Below are 17,891 nucleotides of genomic sequence, written 5' to 3'. Positions count from 1 at the left end.
GAAAGTCGACCAGGCCCAGCCCTGCCCCGTTGCTGCGTCGCCCCAAATCGACCAGAGCGGGTTTCGGCCATGAGATGCAGGATCTTAGATCAGAGCCATGCAAGTTTAGGGCCCTGCGCCATCCACCGGAGGCGCTTAGGGTCTGGAGAAAATAAAAAAAAAGGGACGGAGACACAAGGTCCAGCCGCATAATCGGCCCACCACGGGTATCGTGTCCGACTCTTCTTTGGTTGCACTCACTTTTGCCCCTTCTGTTCGTTTTTCATGTCGGCTTATGCGTCATTGATTTTGTATTATCACAGTCCATTTTTGCCGGTGAGAGGACGTTGCTGATTCCTTGTTCATTCGGTTGTCATGACATGCCACAATTGGCATAATCGAAGCTAAACGAGGATTCCGAGGCAGCAACGCCGCACGGGGTCTCCGTGAAGTGTATAAATCAAGCGTAGCGGCCTGTGGGTTCCGGCGGATCTCATTCACTGTCTCAAAAAGCGTATAAAGTCCTCTTTCTTTCTCAGTGTGGTAGACAATCTGTTACAAAGACGTCGACATCAGTTGTTTATCAGCACAAGTCCACATCACAACACTCCCCATTTCTTCTTCATATTCAATCAACTGCCTACCATGGACAGTCGTCGGAGGTCAGATGCGAGCACTCCTGTGGAGACTGACTCGCCTGCCTCAGTGGACACACCGGCCACCGAGTCGTCCGTGCTATTCGACAATCTCGATGAGCTTCTGCAAAGATTGCCATCGGAAAATCAGCATATCCTTGTCACCGGTGGCTTGGGTTTTATTGGAAGTCATACCACCCTGGAATTGCTCAAGGCCAACTATAATGTCATTGTCATTGACAACCTCAGCAATGCGTTCAAGGTCGTCTTCGACCGCATTAGTGAACTTGCCCAAAAGTTCCACAGCGAAAATGGAACAAAAATGCCATCTTTGAGGCTACACCAACATGATTATAGAGATACTGCATCTCTTCGACCTCTGCTGGAGGAATATCAGCTCCCGTCACGATGGGGGACCCCAAAATCCAAGATCGCAGGTGTGATCCACTTCGCGGCTTACAAGGCCGTCGAAGAAAGCATTCGACACCCGTTGAAGTATTATGCCAATAATGTCGGCGGTCTGATCGACTTCGCGACAACTCTTGGCGATTTTGGCATCAAGACTTTCATCTTCTCTTCTTCAGCAACCGTGTATGGCACTCTCGCGACTTCGGGTCTACCGTTGAAGGAGGAGCTTTGCGTACACAAGCCAGAAGAGTACACCGACGACGCCGGTGTTGTGCAAACAGCTCAGCCTGGATCCACGGGCATCACGAATCCTTATGGACGCACGAAATGGATCTGTGAAAGTATTCTTGCCGATCTTGCGGAGTCCGATCCCGAATGGACCATCGTTGCGCTTCGATACTTCAACCCAGTCGGATGTGATTCTTCCGGTGTTCTGGGCGAGGACCCGAGACAGGCTCCCACCAATCTGCTCCCTGTTGTCACCAAGGTGATGACTGGTGAGTATACTCAGCTGCAGATGTTCGGAAGCGACTGGGATACTGTGGACGGCACTGCGGTCCGAGACTTCATCCATGTTACTGACCTGGCTCGTGGTCACATCGCAGCTCTCAGCACTGCGAATGAAGGGAGGTTGATTGAGAACTTCCGCACATTCAACCTCGGCACAGGGTGTGGAAATTCCGTTTTGGATGTGGTTACCACCATGGAGGCTGTTTCCTCTAAGCCCATCGCTCGAAAGGAAGCCGATCGTCGTCCAGGTGACGTTGGCTACTGTGTCGCAGTCGCAGACCGATCCCGGGAAGAGCTCAAGTGGAAAACGGAGAAGTCTTTGAAAAATGCTTGTGAAGATATTTGCAACTTCTTGCATGTTAGCGGGCTGACCCCGCAACAATCCTCTTGATGCGTTCAAATTTTGTCCTGAATATTTTCTTTTCTTTTGTCACGAATATTTGCATATGACGATAAGCCTGCTGTTGGCACACTCCTGACTGGCTGTGTCTAGAAGATTTCCTGTTTCTTCTTCATCTTTTTTTTCTCTTTCGGTTTGATGATATCTATTATGTGATTAATAATGGCTGGGGATGGTCCTGTGAGCGACGTTTGTTGATCATCTTGTTCTTTTATATTTTTGTTGATTCTCATGTATGTACTTCGATTTCTGGATACATCTAACCGAAAAGCAAGCATTTCATTACCAGAAACAATCAGAGCAATGTAGTCAGTAGATATCCATGAGAACAGACCAGTTTCCGATGATGCTGGTTTCAAACTTGGCTGGAGGGTCAACGTTGACGATGACAGGCGAAATTGCGATGTCAATCTGCACGTGAGGGACGACTGTCACGTGATATCCCGCGCGCCAGCTTCGACCGCCGAGCCGAGGAAGCTTCCTAGGTTCCTCTGCTGTCTTGATCTACATAAGGATTGAACCCCAATCATTCCACGGCGGAAAAGGACTGGAAATGTCCCGCTCAGGTCCAGATAGTTTCCTCTATCTACACGCCGAGCTCCTGCCTAATATCCGCCAAATCACCCTCTACCTTTCCCTGCCCCAAATCAGTGCACTAAATAACGTCCGACCGACCATACAGCTATCAGAATCCTGCAAGGCAGTCACAGTCTCGCTCTCCGAGCCTTACCAAGATGTGTCAGAGACAATCAAGCTCCCGGCACGCGTCAACGACGCGTCTCGCCGAGCATTGAACACGAGCGCCAGCCCAACAATCATGCACAATCCGTCCCAATCCAAGGGTACCAGCCATGACTACTCTTTTAGGATGCAGATCGATGCCAAGGAGCCGGCTCTCGCACCTCGCGACGAAATTATGGATGATTACGTACCCTGGACAGCTGCGGATATGTCTTCCTCGACCCGTATTCGTTGCCGAAAGTGTGGCGCGACCTTCCTCGATCCAGCAATGTCCGCAAATATACCGGAAGAAGAAGGGACTGAGATTCCGGCTAAATGGGACTGGAAAGATTTACCAAGTGGGAATTGGGCGGAGATGATGGACTTCTGGCACTGTCACAAGCCTGACCCCCACGAGGACGACCCAAAGTCCGAAGCCACAGCCGCTCTCAAGATTGAGGAGCAAAGTGCCCAGATTAAGGGATACGGGGCATCCAGTCGTGTTGAAGCGATCCCTGCTACTGTCCTGATCGACGTGGCTACTTTCCTACTGGCGGAGTCCGACTGTGTAGGCTTGCAAAAGGTGAGATTACCCCAGATATCATGTTATTATTTTCATAAATCGAACTCGCTTTCATACCTTGAAACCGCATTTTCTTTTCATCCGGGCAACCAGAAGGAGACCATTTCATGCCCATGGGGTGGCCTCCGATACTATTGCCCTAGACAGATGTCTGTGCATATCGCGTTCAGTCAGATGGCAGCCATTTCGGCTTTCGAGTCTACGGCTCTGGAAGGCAGATATCCTCTCTCGCTAGATGGATTTCGCCAACCTTTGCTGACAGACTTGGTAGCATTTATGGCTGCTGTCTCTGTTCGTTTTCTAAGCACACTCTTCGTTGTTGACGGCGGTCTGGATTCTTTGGAACCTTCCCAGAACAGTGGGGCCGCCATCGCTTTTGAGGAGGCACATAAAACAATATGTCTATACGTCTTGCCCTTAAGCATTTTCTGGGCTTATATCCAATCACAAATCGAATACTTTCAATTGCCTTAGCCTTGTTTTTCTTGTATTCTCTAGAACCAGCTGTGCTAACCCGCCATTCTTTTAGAGCAATCAAGAGGAAGCCAAATCCAGTACCGGGGTTTCAGAACGACGAACATTAGAGTGCATGAACTGCAGCACTATTATTGGCATGGAAGATTCGTCGGCCAATGGATGGCGACTACTCAAAGCAAATGTTTCCTTGAACACAAATCCCGCCCCTGTTCCAGACGAAGAATGGCAAAGCCACCCCAAAGAGATGATTGTCGCGGCACAATTGCTGGAGCTGATCGAGCGTGAGAGCGCTCGAAGATTCGTCGTTCATTGCGGCCAAAAAAGTGGACTATTGGTATACTCTCTCCCTTGATACCCTAACATTGGAATCCAAATACTCACATGAATTTTCAGCTCTGGGTCTTCAACCCCAACCTACGCTATTCGAATTCCTCTTCCGGGTACAGTATCAACGCCCAACAAGCCATGAAAGTGTTCTATCAGAACGTTGATGACGTGGACAAACTCCTCAACCCAGAACTTGGAAAAGTCAGCCCATTATCGGTGGAAGAGCTCGAATTGCCCTCTTCGATTCTACAATCCTTATCCTCCTCCCTCGAAAAAAGCAACAACATGCTTCCTGTTTCAGCGAGAAGGTTTAACGAATGGCACGTCGGCTTGTTGAGCCGATTCAGCCGTGAGCAAACGGCCACCTCTGCCTCTGCTTCGATCTGAGGATATTTACGTGTTTATGCCGCCTATCACCTCCCCACGCGATGCATCGTTTATCTCCAAACTACAGTTCAAGAAGCACATATAATCGGCATATTTCATCGATTTGGTGTATCATTAATCCAATCTTTTATTACAATCAAGCTTTTCTATCCCTCATAGGGAGTCTCATACGGCTGTTCAGCCTGTGGAGTCAGACGGGCAATGTGTCGGCGCTGACCATCCTCCCAATCGAATACGGCAGAGTGGCATGCAATGCGGTTATCCCAGACGACCACTGTACCAGACTTCCATCGGATGCGGGCCTGCAAGTCTTGCGACAGCGCGATGTGGTCATAAAGGAATTTGAGCAGGTAGTCCGACTCCTCCTTCTTGTATCCGACGATGGATCGGGTGACTACAACAGTTGTCAGTACTCCTGGGTCATTTTCAGGCATATTGAAAGGAAGGGTGGGGATGGTGCTCACATTGCGGGTTGACGTATAGGGCCTTCTCGCCCGTTACTGGGTGAGTACGAACAATAGGGTGCTCTGAAACGACGGGGTCACGGCGCGCAATTCCGCCGCCATTCAGACTAGCATTTACCTGTTCAACACCCGAGTGAATGGCCTTCAGTCCGTGCAGTCGCTTCTGGAACTCTGGAGACAGCCGCTTATAGGCCTGCGCCATGTCGGCGAAGAGCGTGTCGCCACCGGTAGTGGGACCATCGAGAACATAGAGGAATGTTGTTCCGGGTGGCTGCTTTTCAAAAGTGACATCCGAGTGCCAGGTAATTGTGTTGGTGCGCTGTGCCAGGAAATTGGCGCCAGTGCGATCGTCCGCACCTCGGAAGACCAGGTGGATTTCTGGGAATCCCTTGGGGGCACCCGATGTTTGGTGAATGTGGTGACGACCGAAGTAGCCAGCCCAGTCAACGGCTTCTTGGATGGGGAGGGTTGCGAAGTCCTGATCGCGGAAGGCTATATATAGAGCGTTAGAGTCTAGGATTGAATGAAAATTGATCTTGCGGGGAAGTGGAGCTTGAACATACCAACTACTCGACGCTGAGCGACGTAGAGGGCTAGCTGGTCCTTGCCAGCCTGTGAGAGCTTGCTCAATTGTACATTGTGGATTTCGGAGCCGATGAAAGGGGTAATTTGATCTACTTGAGCGGGACCATCCTTAGGGAAGAGATCGGGAAATGTAGGGTCTGCATCTTTGCCGTGGTCGTAGTGCTCGAAGAGTGTCAGAGGAGGATATCTATGTCAATGTTAGTGATATTTCCTTGCGATATCTTCCAACGAGTTGTATCGTCCGGCTATTGATATTGTTTACCTGGCGGTTTCGTTGTCCCAAACAGGCAGATAGTTGGGATAGGCAGCGGGAGCAATCTTGTCGGTGCCCTTCAACTCCGGGTCCTTTTCATATTTATATCCGATCAAGTTCTCCTTGTTATGGCCGGCATCGGTCTTGTGAGCCACCTTGAATGTGGCATCGCGGAGACCCACGGTCTCAGTGAGAGCAGGGGCCATGATCTTTGATTGAATGGAGGGTTATTGAGTAAACTCCAGTAGTTGAGGTTTGATAAGATATTTGGAAACCTGAAGCCTCGCTATTCTCAAGTATAGCACTTCACAGGAACAATTTCGGTCTATTCAAGGAGCAGATACGTTTTAATTATATACCAGGCCAATAATACTCCGACTCATGATTGCGCAATGACCGCGGAGTGAGTCTCTCGCCCGAAATATAATCCGAATATGCTTTGTCAACTTGAACCTTGGAATCTGCGATCAGTGCCTACTCTGGCAGGTAGTAGATTGCGGGGTGATCGGGTGGTCGGAATGCCTTCATTTCTGTTGGCCCTGGGCTGCGTTATGCATGTCACAAATGGCGTGATGACAAGATTGTAGCGACCAACCGGACCATTTGGGGGGATTTTGATGGCGTGCGACTGGGTACGGAGTACAGAGTACCCCAAATAGACCTGAAGTTCGCAAATCAATAAAATAATACGAATTGCTTGTGAACTTTTCTTTTTGTTGTTCTGTTCTGCTTGTTCCCCCTCACGATGGCGTGCTCCTCGACCGACCTCACGCAAGGCGAGCAACACCAAAACTTGAACCCTCGGCTTTTACCACTCGGAGGTTTTAGGGAGTGAGTTCTGTCAAAATATAAGAGATTTAGAGGCGCTGCAGAATACTGATTGGCACAGGGATTTAATAATTCGGCTTATGGCTTCGTAGCCGATTGACCAGATTGAGCACGGAGTAAAGCTACTAACCTACTCGTAGCCCCGGTGGGCGATTGTGCAATAAATAGATGATGATAGATAGAATGCTTAAACTCCAACACCGTGAAGATCATAATATCCTTTTCACCCCTAAAATCTTGAAAGGTCGAAATTCTTGCTCTGGAATCGATTCATAATTATAGAAAACAAAGTAATGACGCAGTAATTCGGGTCAACGCCGCGACTCCATCAAGTGGAGCATCCAGTGGGGTCGAGCTAAAACGAAATCCATGCGTATTCCACTGGATTTGACTCGCTGAGCCTAACGTCAGTTCAAACCGTCTTGCGTGCTTCGGCCAAGCAGACGCTTCACTGGCAAGCTCCCACGTACCCATTATCAGTTGGGTCGGGAGTTATGGACGAATTAAGCAGCTCCCAGCCCTGCTTTACTTTTTTCTCCCCCTTTGTTTCACTCTAGATCACGGCATTTGTCCGCTTGGGTCTACTTTGTAACGCAATCCCCCCTCGCCACGAGTATGAGCACATTTATGCTGTCAAAACCGTTCATTCACTCATTGGACTACCCGACCACCTTCCTGGTTAGAAAGAGCCAGGGCAGCCGACGTGCAGCAGATCGGACCTAGATGCACGTCCGATCCACCTCGTGGCTTATCTGTAGCGACTTCAAGGCTGAGATCTGATTGTCCGCGTCTGCCACAGACTATGGCGTGATAGAGGGCTAGGATGGCTGATAGTCGGTTCATGGACCAACTTTTTTTTCGTGCTTGCTCGGGCCCTTCTTATAGCTGGTAATGTCCGTTATTTTCTAGATCAGTCTCAATCATTCTTGCTTTGCTGCACCAGATCGAATTTGCCGATCCATAGTTGCAAATATGACGATAGAGGAGGCGAAGACTACCGGCTCCGACGCGGACAACTATGATACGAAGGTCGTGCCCCGAGTTGAATCTGCAAGTGACTCTGATTCTACTTTGACCGGTCACCGAGGCACCGTTAAGACAATCGACTGTGCCTTTGATACCACCGAGGACCCCCGATACTACAAGCCTATCCCGGAGTATGAGGGTTATCATCGCTGGGACCCGGAATTCGAGTGGACCGAAGAGGAGGAAAAGGCCGTTGTGAAAAAGGTGTGTTAACAATAGTTTGTCAAGGCTGCTTTGGTTTCTATGAACTCAATATACTGACAAAAACCCGCAGATTGACTGGCGTGTCTGTACATTTGCCTGTGTCACATTCTTTGCGTTGCAGCTCGATCGAGGAAATGTCGTCCAAGCTACATCTGACAACATGTTGGGTGACTTGGGCATGAACACCAATGACTACAACACCGGACAGACAATTTTCCTTTTGACTTTCCTATTTGCTGAACTTCCATCCCAATTGCTTTCGAAGTGGTTCGGTCCCGATCGCTGGATTCCTGTTCAAATGGTCTCTTGGAGTTTGGTCGCTGCCTGCCAAGCTTTTGTTAAGAACCGAAGCACCTATTTTGTGACCAGAGCTCTGCTGGGTCTTCTCGAGGGTGGTTTGTAAGTTTTATCGGACTTGGATGTACATTTCTTCTATCTACTAACACTTCACAAGCATCCCTGATACTATTCTATTCCTCTCGTTCTGGTACAAGTCCAAGGAGTTGCCCATTCGTCTGAGTTACTTCTGGGTCGCCTACCAAGGCACTTCAATTGTGAGCGCGTTCCTTGCGTTTGGATTCCTGCATATTCGCGGTTCAGATGGTACAGGAGGCTGGCGATACCTATTCGCGTTCGAGGGTTTGATCACCGGTTTAATCGGTATTGTTGCCGCCTTCTGGATGCCTCCTTCGCCCACTCAAACTGCCGGTAGATTCCGTGGCAAGGACGGATGGTTCAACGAGAAGGAGGAAAAGATCATGGTCAACCGTATTCTTCGCGACGACCCCAGTAAGGGTGGCATGCACAACCGTCAGGCCGTTACTCCCCGCATGCTGTGGCACGCTCTGAAGGACTACGACATGTGGGTCATCTACCTGCTCGGATTGACCTGGATGATTGCCAATACGCCGGCGACATCCTATATCAGTCTGCAACTGAAGTCGCTGGGCTTCAGCACTTTCCACACCAACTTGCTCGCCATTCCGGCGTCCGTCATATTTATTATCAACTTGCTCATCTGGACATGGATTTCTGAGAGATTCAATATCCGTCTGCTTCTGGGTGTCGGTGCCGAGCTCTGGGCTATCATCCTGCTCATTGCACTCGAGGTACTTCCTAGTGGTGCCAGTCCCTGGGCTCGCTGGGCACTTTTGACTTTGCTCATTGGTATGCCTTACGTTCATGCCATCGTCGTTGCAATCACATCGCGGAATGCGGGTACTGTTCGCACTCGGACCGTTGCAACTGCACTCTACAATATGATGGTGCAGGTTAGCAACATCATTGGAAACAATGTGAGTACACACAACTCAGATACTTTAGCGACGCCCAACTAATCAATTTTTAAACAGATCTATCGAGAAGATGACAAGCCGCTGTACCGAACTGGAAATGCGGTGTTGATTGGTCTTGCGGCATGGAGTTTGGTGATGTTCATCATTGCTAATTACTACTATGTGTGGCGCAACAAGTAAGTCATGTTCACTCTAACTCATCTCTTTTGAATATTATCTAATACAATGCAGGAAAAATGCCGCTGTCTGGGACAACATGACCAGTGAAGAGCGAGAGCGATATGTGGCCGAAAATCAACATCGTGGCAATAAGCGGTATGTCCTAATACTATCCTGCAAAACCATGCGCAATAACTAATTTGTCCTCATAGAGTCGATTTCCGCTTTCTGCACTAGACACAACTAGACCACGCAGGCGTTGTCTAGAAAAAAGGAATATAAAATCGTGTTCCTAGATGTAGAAACAGACTAGATACCCAGCTTGATGCATGGGTATAACTTGAATAATCATGACTATATTATCTTTAATTCTTCGTAATCTTTCAGGTATATTGGTCTCTCCACGACCATCCCCAAACAGAACTTGAATGCGTCTGTACTTCCTGAAACAAGTCGTCTACTCCCCAATCACATACTCGCACCCCTCATCACCGATCCAAACCTCATGGACTTTCCCTGCAGGTACATCAATTCTGGCCCCAACGCCAAAGGTTTCTTTTTTGACTTCGCCGCCGTGGATGCTAGAGTTATCTTCCGGATATGTGACTGTGAAGGTACCTCGGCGGATGAGGTGGGTTGTAAGGCCACCATGCGTGTGAGGCGAGTAGTAAGCATTACTGGATCATCAAAATTCAAGTTAGCGTACAGTTACTTCCTGATACATCACATGTGCTACTATATAGTCAAATAATATCGACATACCTTCCGTCTGACCAGGTGAAGACATGTTTGAAGCCCCAGTCCCGTACCAGACGCTCGCTCTCCGAGCGACTCCCGATAGGGTATGTGTCCGCCATGCTGCATTCCCTCTCAAATGATCGCGAGAAAAGAAATGTATTGATTATCTTGTGTTCTAGCGTTGAAAATGTGTTGGTTTATTATTAATGGAAGCAGCACGTGTAGAGGTGGGGTGATGTCATTGCCAACTGTCACGTGGATATGTATACGGGGACAAAAGTACGAACGAGGGGGTTCTAGAAAGTAGGTCGTGAGCTAGAATGAGGCTAAATATACGGAAGGCAAGATTTTCTCTCCAGGGCTTGAATAGAAAAGATGTTTATATTAACGCCGGCTAGCATACGCCGCGGATGGACCACATGCAAAATTCGAAGTCAAGATATCAAAATCACAAAGAGAAGGAAGAAAGTCCTCGCGTTGGAACACTGTTTCTAGTTCCTGTCACCGAAGTATAAAAAAGACCCGATGACCCTGTCATCTGAGTCAGTGCCTCTTCGGGGCCCGTACCTATGATGGTGGTAGAGGCTTCTGTCAGAGAGACTTTTGAGACGAATTCTCAAATCGTATTCGTGAGAACGCCGTGGAAATGGTTGGAAATGGGAATGGAACGCCGTATAGTCGCTCAATGCCTTTTGTGACGGTCATATGATACATCCTCATTTTGGAGGTCTGGCGGCTGAGTGGCTATTTTTCAGCCAGCCCATGATGCGAGTTGGAAGGTAGAGGATGACGAGAATCGGATGAGGTATGTGGGATTTCAAGCACAGGGCGTATGACAGACATGACAGCTCTTCCCAGGGATAACCCAAACCTCTTGACCCTTTGCTTCACAACTGGGACACCGGACACCGGGCATCTGAGATGAAATGTTAGCAGCTTCTCACAAAAGTACTTGGGCTGATCCTAGAGTCCCCAGTACCGACGATTCAGTTCAGCGGACGAACCTTGTTCACGGTGGGGGAGGCCGAGCACACGGGGGCGCCACACTGTTTGGAGTTGGTCATGATTGTGATCGAAGACGATGGGGAGGATGTTTATTCTCGAGTAGCTGCTCGGTGCCTTGGTCTAGAGCGAATCTTCGAAGGGCAACAACAAGGATAATCCAATTTCGCTTTCTTGCTTTCTTTTTTTCTGGTCTCTTTTGCTTCCAACTTTTGGAAGAAGACTGGGCTGAAAGGGCCCTTATAAAGCACGACGACCGAAAGGGGAATAGAAGCGCAAACCCTCCTCGTCTGCGTCTAAACCCAGTTTTTGCAAGCCCGCGATCGAGCCAAATCTTATCGGTGGATTTGAAGATCGCAGGATTTTTTTGCTCTTCTTTCGGAAGTTCCCGTGGAAAAAGAGAGTGCTGGTTCCATTGAGACTGGATGAAATTTGGAGGCATCGATACTTGCGATCGACCAGTCAGGCAAGCTTGGCCTGATCCAGGGATCAGAGTGCATTGCTTTCTGTTAGCGCGGGCGCCACTTTATGCCAGCATCCAATCACGATTACAGACTCGGCTCCTCCCGAGTAGTCCGAGCACGGAGGTGTTCGTTGTGGTGTTTGCTCTGCATCCTTCATGCCTGCTCCTGTTGATACCCTCTTGGTATTGCTCCTGCGACGCCGAGTCTATGCCAGTAACGGAGCGGACGAAATCCGTATCGGGCACATACAGCGAGATATCCATCGAGTTACGTGCATCACGCATCTCGTCAATCGAGCCAGGGCTTTTGGAGCAAAGTTGACGTATCAATCTGGAACCTGGGGGCAGATCGCGGCCTCGGACAACCTCGGCGGGGTTGCAGTCAGGGGCTAAGCGAGTCAGCTCGATGGCATCCGATTATTGGTCCATCTCCACGTCTTGACTGTTCTTCCCAAGTCTAAATATTTCCATACGCTCCAATCATGCGGAATACTGCATGCCAATTCAAGCTGTCAGCGGGTGCCACGCGTGAACCCTCCACACTCTTCATATCCACCTTCACCATCGTCTATCACGACAGAGACCCTCTCAGCTGAGACAGCGGCTCGCCCAACATGGCTTTTCGACAGATATGGTGAGGTGACCGAACAAGGGCATAGTCCAGAATCCACTTCCTTGGTCCTCTGCATCACATCCCCGATCTACGTACCACACTTCTCCGAGTCAAGCACTGTACTCCGTATAAAATACCCTCTTCCACGACTGCCACTCATCACCTCAACCGTATCATGGAATCGGAGGATTTATCGATCACCTTTGCTTCCCTTTTCTCTCCACTGCCGCATGATGATCAATCTGATGCATGTCGCTTGGCATGTCGATCTTTCCATCCCCTCCACTCTGACTGACCCCCCTGTCCCTTAAACCCCTCGGGACATGCATCGCACAAACAGCCCCCACGCAAGCCTTTCAACACCTTTGCTTTTGCTCACCGACGTTCTCCAAGGCCTCGAAAATAAATGGCCATCCAAGCGCTGTCCAGGGGTTACAATTTCCTGGAGCGGCACGCCGCATGGTAATCCACCTTGGTGGGGCTCGATGGCGCGCATCATGCAGCATAACTTTCTTGTTTGCTTAGGTAGACTAATGCAACTACCGGTATCCTGCTGCTGGCACTGCATTGCTGGCCCGGGTTGTCGCATGCCAGGCGCTGTCGTATGTACCCAGACCCTTGACTTTCCACGTTCTCGCTGGTCCAGGATCACCCTTGTCAACGTGATTATTTACCAATGGAAGCCCACCCTTTCCTTTTCAATCACATCACCTTTGATATTTTTGCCCAAAGGTCTCGCCTTTTGACGACGCTATTGAATCCTCTTTCCAATGGGCCCTTTCAATCAACAGCGTTGCCGCGCATGCCGCATATCTAGCCTGGAAATGCACTGCAGCATGCAAATTCTTTGCATACAAACAGCACGTCGAAGGCTGCCTGTGGTACAACACCCAATTCTTCAGGTTTGCCTCTTTGGCTGCGTATCATTTCTGCCATGCGCTGTTTGCTGCAGCCTTGGGACTCTCTCAGGGAGCTGTGCCACAGCATCACACCGGAGGCGCTGGAGTCTCCTTGCTTAACGGCGTTGCATTGAATTCTCCCTCGCGGCCGTGCTCATCTGATCTCTGGAAATAACGAGCTCGTCGGCCATCGATCTCGGCAAATATCTCATCCATACATATACTATGTCCATTTCACATCGAGGATCAGCAGGCTCGAATTCAGATACTGGAATGGAATGACATGCAGCACACAGCCCAGGGCCCTCGCAGAAGGATGACGATGATAGCCCACTCCACAATAGGATGACTGGACAGCTACGATTCGTGGCTTGCCATATGTGGCTGCGCTAAAGAAACCTGATCTGTGGCACTCGACAGTCCTAAGGTTTCCTTGACTACGCTGCGCGATAAGCAGTATATGCTCGTGATCTTAAAAAGAGATACATTTGAGCCCCTGAATCTGTATAAAAAGAGATATGTGCTGCACCACAGAAAGATTCCAGACAAAGTGACCCATCACATGCTGCTTGCTCAGGACGTCTTCTTCGTGATGCGAACCAATAATATGCCCCCTGCCTTTTTCCCAGTGCTGTCGAGAAGATGGACGAGCCGGTAGCCCTCTCGAAGTCGGTCAAGCCGAATGCACGCCCACGCGGCCAGTGAGTCGCGACCGATTTCGTCATCCTTGATTTTGAACCTGTGTATATGCAAAATGCTGTTAGCCGGAGGACACTCAGGGTGGTGGTACGACATGTCCAGCGAATGCGGGGAAGCCGGGAGAACGGTCTTGCACGGTTCTCTGTCAGGATGATGCAGTCCTGGCCCAGAAGAGCAGCTGCAAAGACCCAGGAGCAAGCCCATGTTTAATATTCGACCAAACAGCTCTTGCATGACGAATTCTTCAAGCTCGATCTCGCAAAGATCACCCCTGTCGATGCGGCTATGTGACACAAATGCGCGAGGCATAGGCGGCACCAGGTGGGACAACAATGGATTGGAAAAAGAAAGGAAAGAAAAAAGAAACCATGGCAAGGAAAAAGATATCGGTAGGACAACTTACCGGAGGAAACTTAGCTTCTCAACCACTCCACTCACAGCCGGAAACTCCAATTTCTGCCCCTCGAAATCCGGGTTGATGCCCGACTTACTCTTTGTACAACGGCGATAACTGCTCTTCTCGGAATCTGAGCTCACATCATCTTGTCCAACAGCAACCAGACTCTCGGGCTCCTCGACATGCAACTGGCAGTTTACATACGGGCGGAACCATTTCTCGCTATGATCGCTGGGCGGGAGGGATAAGTCCTGGGCCGCGAAGACTTCGATCGTGAGCTCGAGCGTCTCACGACTAATGCTATTGGTGTGCAATTCCGAGCTCTTGTACCCCGCCGGCTTGGTGACCCATCCTTGCGTGCCGGCGAACATCCCGTGGTTGAGCATCATGCCTTTGTCCATGTTCTGCCAGTTCAAGGCAACCAGCTGCGCGCCTCGCCGCCAGTAGAAAGATGGGTCTAGGTTTGAAGAGTTCACTCGGAACGCGAAGGGATAGATGCGCATCATGGACGATCGATTGTGTTCAAATAGGGCGTCACGGTAGTTCAGGTGGGCATCCCGCGCGCCCTTTTCAGACAGCGAGAAGATATGGACCGGGTCCTTGGCCTCTGTCGCCAAGTCAGCATTTCTCTCAATCTAGCGTCCAAGTGCTAATGCTTACCAGGTTGGTCAAAGTGGCTGAAGTGATATGCCCGCGTATAAATAGCCAGCTTTGCCAAAGCCTCGAGGATCTTCACAGGCTTCACAGGCTTTTGGTTCTGTGATGCGGACTTATCCTCAGATTCTTCTGTCTCGCTCTCTTCCCCCTTCGCTTGTTCGTCAATCTCTTTTGTCCCCTTTAGTGGCAATGACTTGGTCTTAATTAGGATCTTTCCCTTCAACTGTGCCAAAGTTGGCAGTTTTTCCGTCGGGGTGTTAGCCGGGACCTCGACCAATAATCCCTTCCACGCATCGTGGATGATATCAACCATAAGCTGCTGTTGTTCTAGGTTGGCATGGACCTCAAAGCTGATAATTACTGGCAGATCACTCGTCACAAAAGCGCTGTCCCTAATCGCATAGGCAATTTCACGGAAAGAAGCCCCCTTGGTCAGAGTATGTCCATGCAAGACTCGTGGCTCTCCCTTGATTGCTCCTTGGGTTAAAGGCGGCCCTGTAGCTGGCTTGGTTTCTCCTTTCTCAACATTTGCGTCTGCACTGGTGGAAATCTTGGGGACTTCCGTTGTTGTTGTAGGCGGTGCAACAGTGGTATCTGGCGCTTTACCTTTGAGCCCCAGCTTCGCACTCACTGACTTGGGCAACCTTTGCACGAGTTTCTCCTCAGACTCCGCTTTTGCCATGATCTTCTGCTTAAGCCGACTCTTTAGCCCCTGGTTTTGTCCCTTTTCTCCCTTTGCTTTCTTGGTCTCATTTTCCGAGTCGCTGCTACTCTCGCTGCTTGTCTCTTCATTCTCACTTGAGTCGGGTGAAAGCGGCTCGCCGTCCCAAACATCAATCTCAACCGAGCGACAACCACGTAGAAGGACCTAGAGGTTTATCAGCCACACATTGAGAAACTAATAAACAATCTTATCCTCGAATCTTAAATCAAGAGCGCATATGGCTTAAGCAGATCAGCTGCTAGACTCACCGATGTATACGCACTTGCAGCCGCATCACTGTACAACTGATTACCAGTCAAATAGGTATTATGACTGGAGGAAACAAAGTAATCACAAAGAGGAGCCGAGCAATCCATCACCTCAGCAGGAGCCTGGGCCCTTGAAACCTCATTTTTCATATACGAGCGAAAAGTATCGATCGAGACGAGAGGATCCGAAATCGATACATCCGCACCAGGGACAGTCTCGACCTGGACAGTCTGGCGGAATTCATTCTTGGTCGTCTCAGACGCCACAATAGACTCATAGATCCGCAATAGATGAGTATCAATGCCGACATGAAACTTATCAATGGGTTTCGACTCTAACGGGTGCAGTGACAGGTGACGCGCCCGCTCAACGAGATTCTCCACTTCTTCCATGGCTTTTGCAGTAGGACTCCCAATAGGAGCTCTCCGGCAATGCAAGGCCTCTTAGTCAAAATTGGAGAATGATTTGAATGCGACTATTCCGGTTCCAGATGTTTAGGTCCTAGGATGGAGCCTAGCTTGCTCAGGTACCCTCAACCGAAGCGGGGAGAGTCTAGCGGGAAGGCCGATTCGATTGGGGTAAAAGATGGAGGGGGCGGCAATGTTGATCATCCAGTGCAACGTCGATATAGATCCCGACGGCCACGTTTGTATTCTGGAGAAGGCTGGCTTTGTCCTTTTGGGGTGACTGCTGGAGGGATTCAAAGAGTAAGCAATAGCGAAATCAGAAACAGAAACAGCCACAAAAAAAGGGTCGGGAGGGGCCACGTGAAGCGGGATGGACCCTCCACTTCGCATACGTGGCTGTTGACTTGGCAATTTTCTGGGCAATGTCACTTGGATATAGAACTAATACTCCATGGATGTATTTCTACATTTGCAGTGTGGCATGTTTGGCACTACCTACTGTTCCATGGAATGAATCCGAATGGAAGGATGATCGGGTCGGAGACGGGGTAACTATTCATGTTAGTTTCCGGCCTTCTTCGAGCGGGGCATTGCTAAGCTCGGAGACTAAATAAAGGCCTGTTATGGCAAGGAGACTGAGATATGGGATTAGGCCTCCAATTTCTGGAGACTAACTCGTATATAGCACCACGAATCCTTATAAATCAAGCCTCGGGTTTGCATTGGTTGTTAAGCCAGGCCCCGCTTTCCCCTCAACTATAAAACACCTTCCAACCACTCAACCCCAGAAGAGTCCCCAATCAACTTGAATATTATATTCCTCCTGATATAATTGCAGTAGAGCCACTGCTTAAATATACACCATATCACTGGCACACTAATTACTCACAATGTCATCCTCCGAGCCCGTCCACCTCTTTGATATCACTTCCACCCTACCAGGTCAGCCTCCCCTCACGATTCAATAGAACTTGAATTAACCTTAACACCAACCATTCCAGGCTCCTCTAAATCCTGGTCCCCAAACACTCTCAAAGTTCGCGCCGTCCTCAACTTCAAAGGCATCCCCTACACCCAATCCTGGATATCCTACCCAGACATCGCCCCCCCTACTCAAAAGCCTCGATGTGACCCCCAATGCAACCGGCACCCCATACACTCTCCCCACAATCATCCACAAAGACTCCATATCCACCAATCCCTACGGCGCAATGATGGACTCTCTCCCATCGTTCTACACCTGGATAAAGTCTTCCCTTCCCCTCCGCTCTTCCCTTCCGGAGACGCAAGTTACGCCCTCTTCGTCGCTCTCGGCAAAGTCGCCGGCGGTATGGGTCCTGGAATTCGCCAGCTTGTCATACCTAATGTGCCCCAGCATCTGGATCCGCGTGGCCAGGAGTACTTCAATCGTACCCGGGAGGTGAGTTTCGGCAAACCGCTATCGGAAGTTCGGCCTAAGGACCAGGCTGGGTTGGATGAGATTTGGAAGACTGTGGAGGCGGAGAGCCAGACGTTAGTGAGCATGTTGAAGGGGCGGGATGGTAAGAAGGGGCCGTTTTTTGAAGGGGAGAAGGTTGGGTATGCGGATTTGATGATCTGCTGTGTATTGGCTTTCTTTGAGCGGATGGATCCTGTATTCTTTGAGAAGCTGATTGGTCTCGGTGATGGGGAATTGAAGGCGCTTTGGGATGCGTGTAGGCCTTGGTTGGAGGGCCAGGGTGAGGAGAAGGAGTGGCCGATTCCTGTGCAAGAGTGAGATATCTCGATGGCTGCATTTTATTTACGGCGAAGAGAGAGAAAAGC

The 17,891-nt window shown here is 49.7% G+C and overlaps 7 protein-coding genes across 7 annotated transcripts; 4 read left to right on the top strand and 3 right to left on the bottom strand.

Annotated features, from left to right (window-relative positions):
- Positions 1-624: 624 nt before the first annotated feature.
- On the top strand, positions 625-1,923 carry N7509_005288 (NAD-dependent epimerase/dehydratase family protein; the record flags this gene model as incomplete). The annotated part of the gene is made up of 1 exon (XM_056629925.1): positions 625-1,923. One exon carries the CDS (start codon positions 625-627, stop codon positions 1,921-1,923), a length of 1,299 nt encoding a protein of 432 aa, XP_056489227.1.
- Positions 1,924-2,485: 562 nt separating this feature from the next.
- Positions 2,486-4,426, top strand: N7509_005287 (HECT-type E3 ubiquitin transferase; the record flags this gene model as incomplete). Its single annotated transcript, XM_056629924.1, has 4 exons — positions 2,486-3,235; positions 3,383-3,643; positions 3,765-4,046; positions 4,106-4,426. 4 exons carry the CDS (start codon positions 2,486-2,488, stop codon positions 4,424-4,426), a joined length of 1,614 nt encoding a protein of 537 aa, XP_056489226.1.
- A 146-nt stretch (positions 4,427-4,572) lies between these two features.
- Positions 4,573-5,934, bottom strand: N7509_005286 (TauD/TfdA dioxygenase family protein; the record flags this gene model as incomplete). Its single annotated transcript, XM_056629923.1, has 4 exons — positions 4,573-4,820; positions 4,891-5,382; positions 5,454-5,662; positions 5,738-5,934. 4 exons carry the CDS (start codon positions 5,932-5,934, stop codon positions 4,573-4,575), a joined length of 1,146 nt encoding a protein of 381 aa, XP_056489225.1.
- A 1,594-nt stretch (positions 5,935-7,528) lies between these two features.
- N7509_005285 (putative transporter) lies at positions 7,529-9,477 on the top strand (the record flags this gene model as incomplete). The annotated part of the gene is made up of 6 exons (XM_056629922.1): positions 7,529-7,786; positions 7,857-8,185; positions 8,241-9,081; positions 9,139-9,257; positions 9,313-9,396; positions 9,453-9,477. The coding sequence occupies 6 exons, from the start codon at positions 7,529-7,531 to the stop codon at positions 9,475-9,477; spliced, it is 1,656 nt and encodes a 551-aa protein (XP_056489224.1).
- A 220-nt stretch (positions 9,478-9,697) lies between these two features.
- On the bottom strand, positions 9,698-10,097 carry N7509_005284 (uncharacterized protein; the record flags this gene model as incomplete). The annotated part of the gene is made up of 2 exons (XM_056629921.1): positions 9,698-9,917; positions 10,003-10,097. 2 exons carry the CDS (start codon positions 10,095-10,097, stop codon positions 9,698-9,700), a joined length of 315 nt encoding a protein of 104 aa, XP_056489223.1.
- A 3,431-nt stretch (positions 10,098-13,528) lies between these two features.
- Positions 13,529-16,073, bottom strand: N7509_005283 (putative phosphoinositide-specific phospholipase C; the record flags this gene model as incomplete). Its single annotated transcript, XM_056629920.1, has 4 exons — positions 13,529-13,937; positions 14,058-14,658; positions 14,712-15,576; positions 15,681-16,073. 4 exons carry the CDS (start codon positions 16,071-16,073, stop codon positions 13,529-13,531), a joined length of 2,268 nt encoding a protein of 755 aa, XP_056489222.1.
- A 905-nt stretch (positions 16,074-16,978) lies between these two features.
- On the top strand, positions 16,979-17,844 carry N7509_005282 (glutathione S-transferase family protein; the record flags this gene model as incomplete). The annotated part of the gene is made up of 2 exons (XM_056629919.1): positions 16,979-17,030; positions 17,090-17,844. 2 exons carry the CDS (start codon positions 16,979-16,981, stop codon positions 17,842-17,844), a joined length of 807 nt encoding a protein of 268 aa, XP_056489221.1.
- Positions 17,845-17,891: the final 47 nt, after the last annotated feature.

This window comes from Penicillium cosmopolitanum, assembly GCF_028827165.1.
Source record: "Penicillium cosmopolitanum strain IBT 29677 chromosome Unknown utg000006l:49.0-5199605.0:1.0-5204138.0, whole genome shotgun sequence".
Taxonomy (NCBI): Eukaryota; Fungi; Ascomycota; class Eurotiomycetes; order Eurotiales; family Aspergillaceae; genus Penicillium; species Penicillium cosmopolitanum.
Note: the sequence above shows the minus strand (reverse complement) of the source record. Positions and strands in the feature narration are given on the sequence as shown.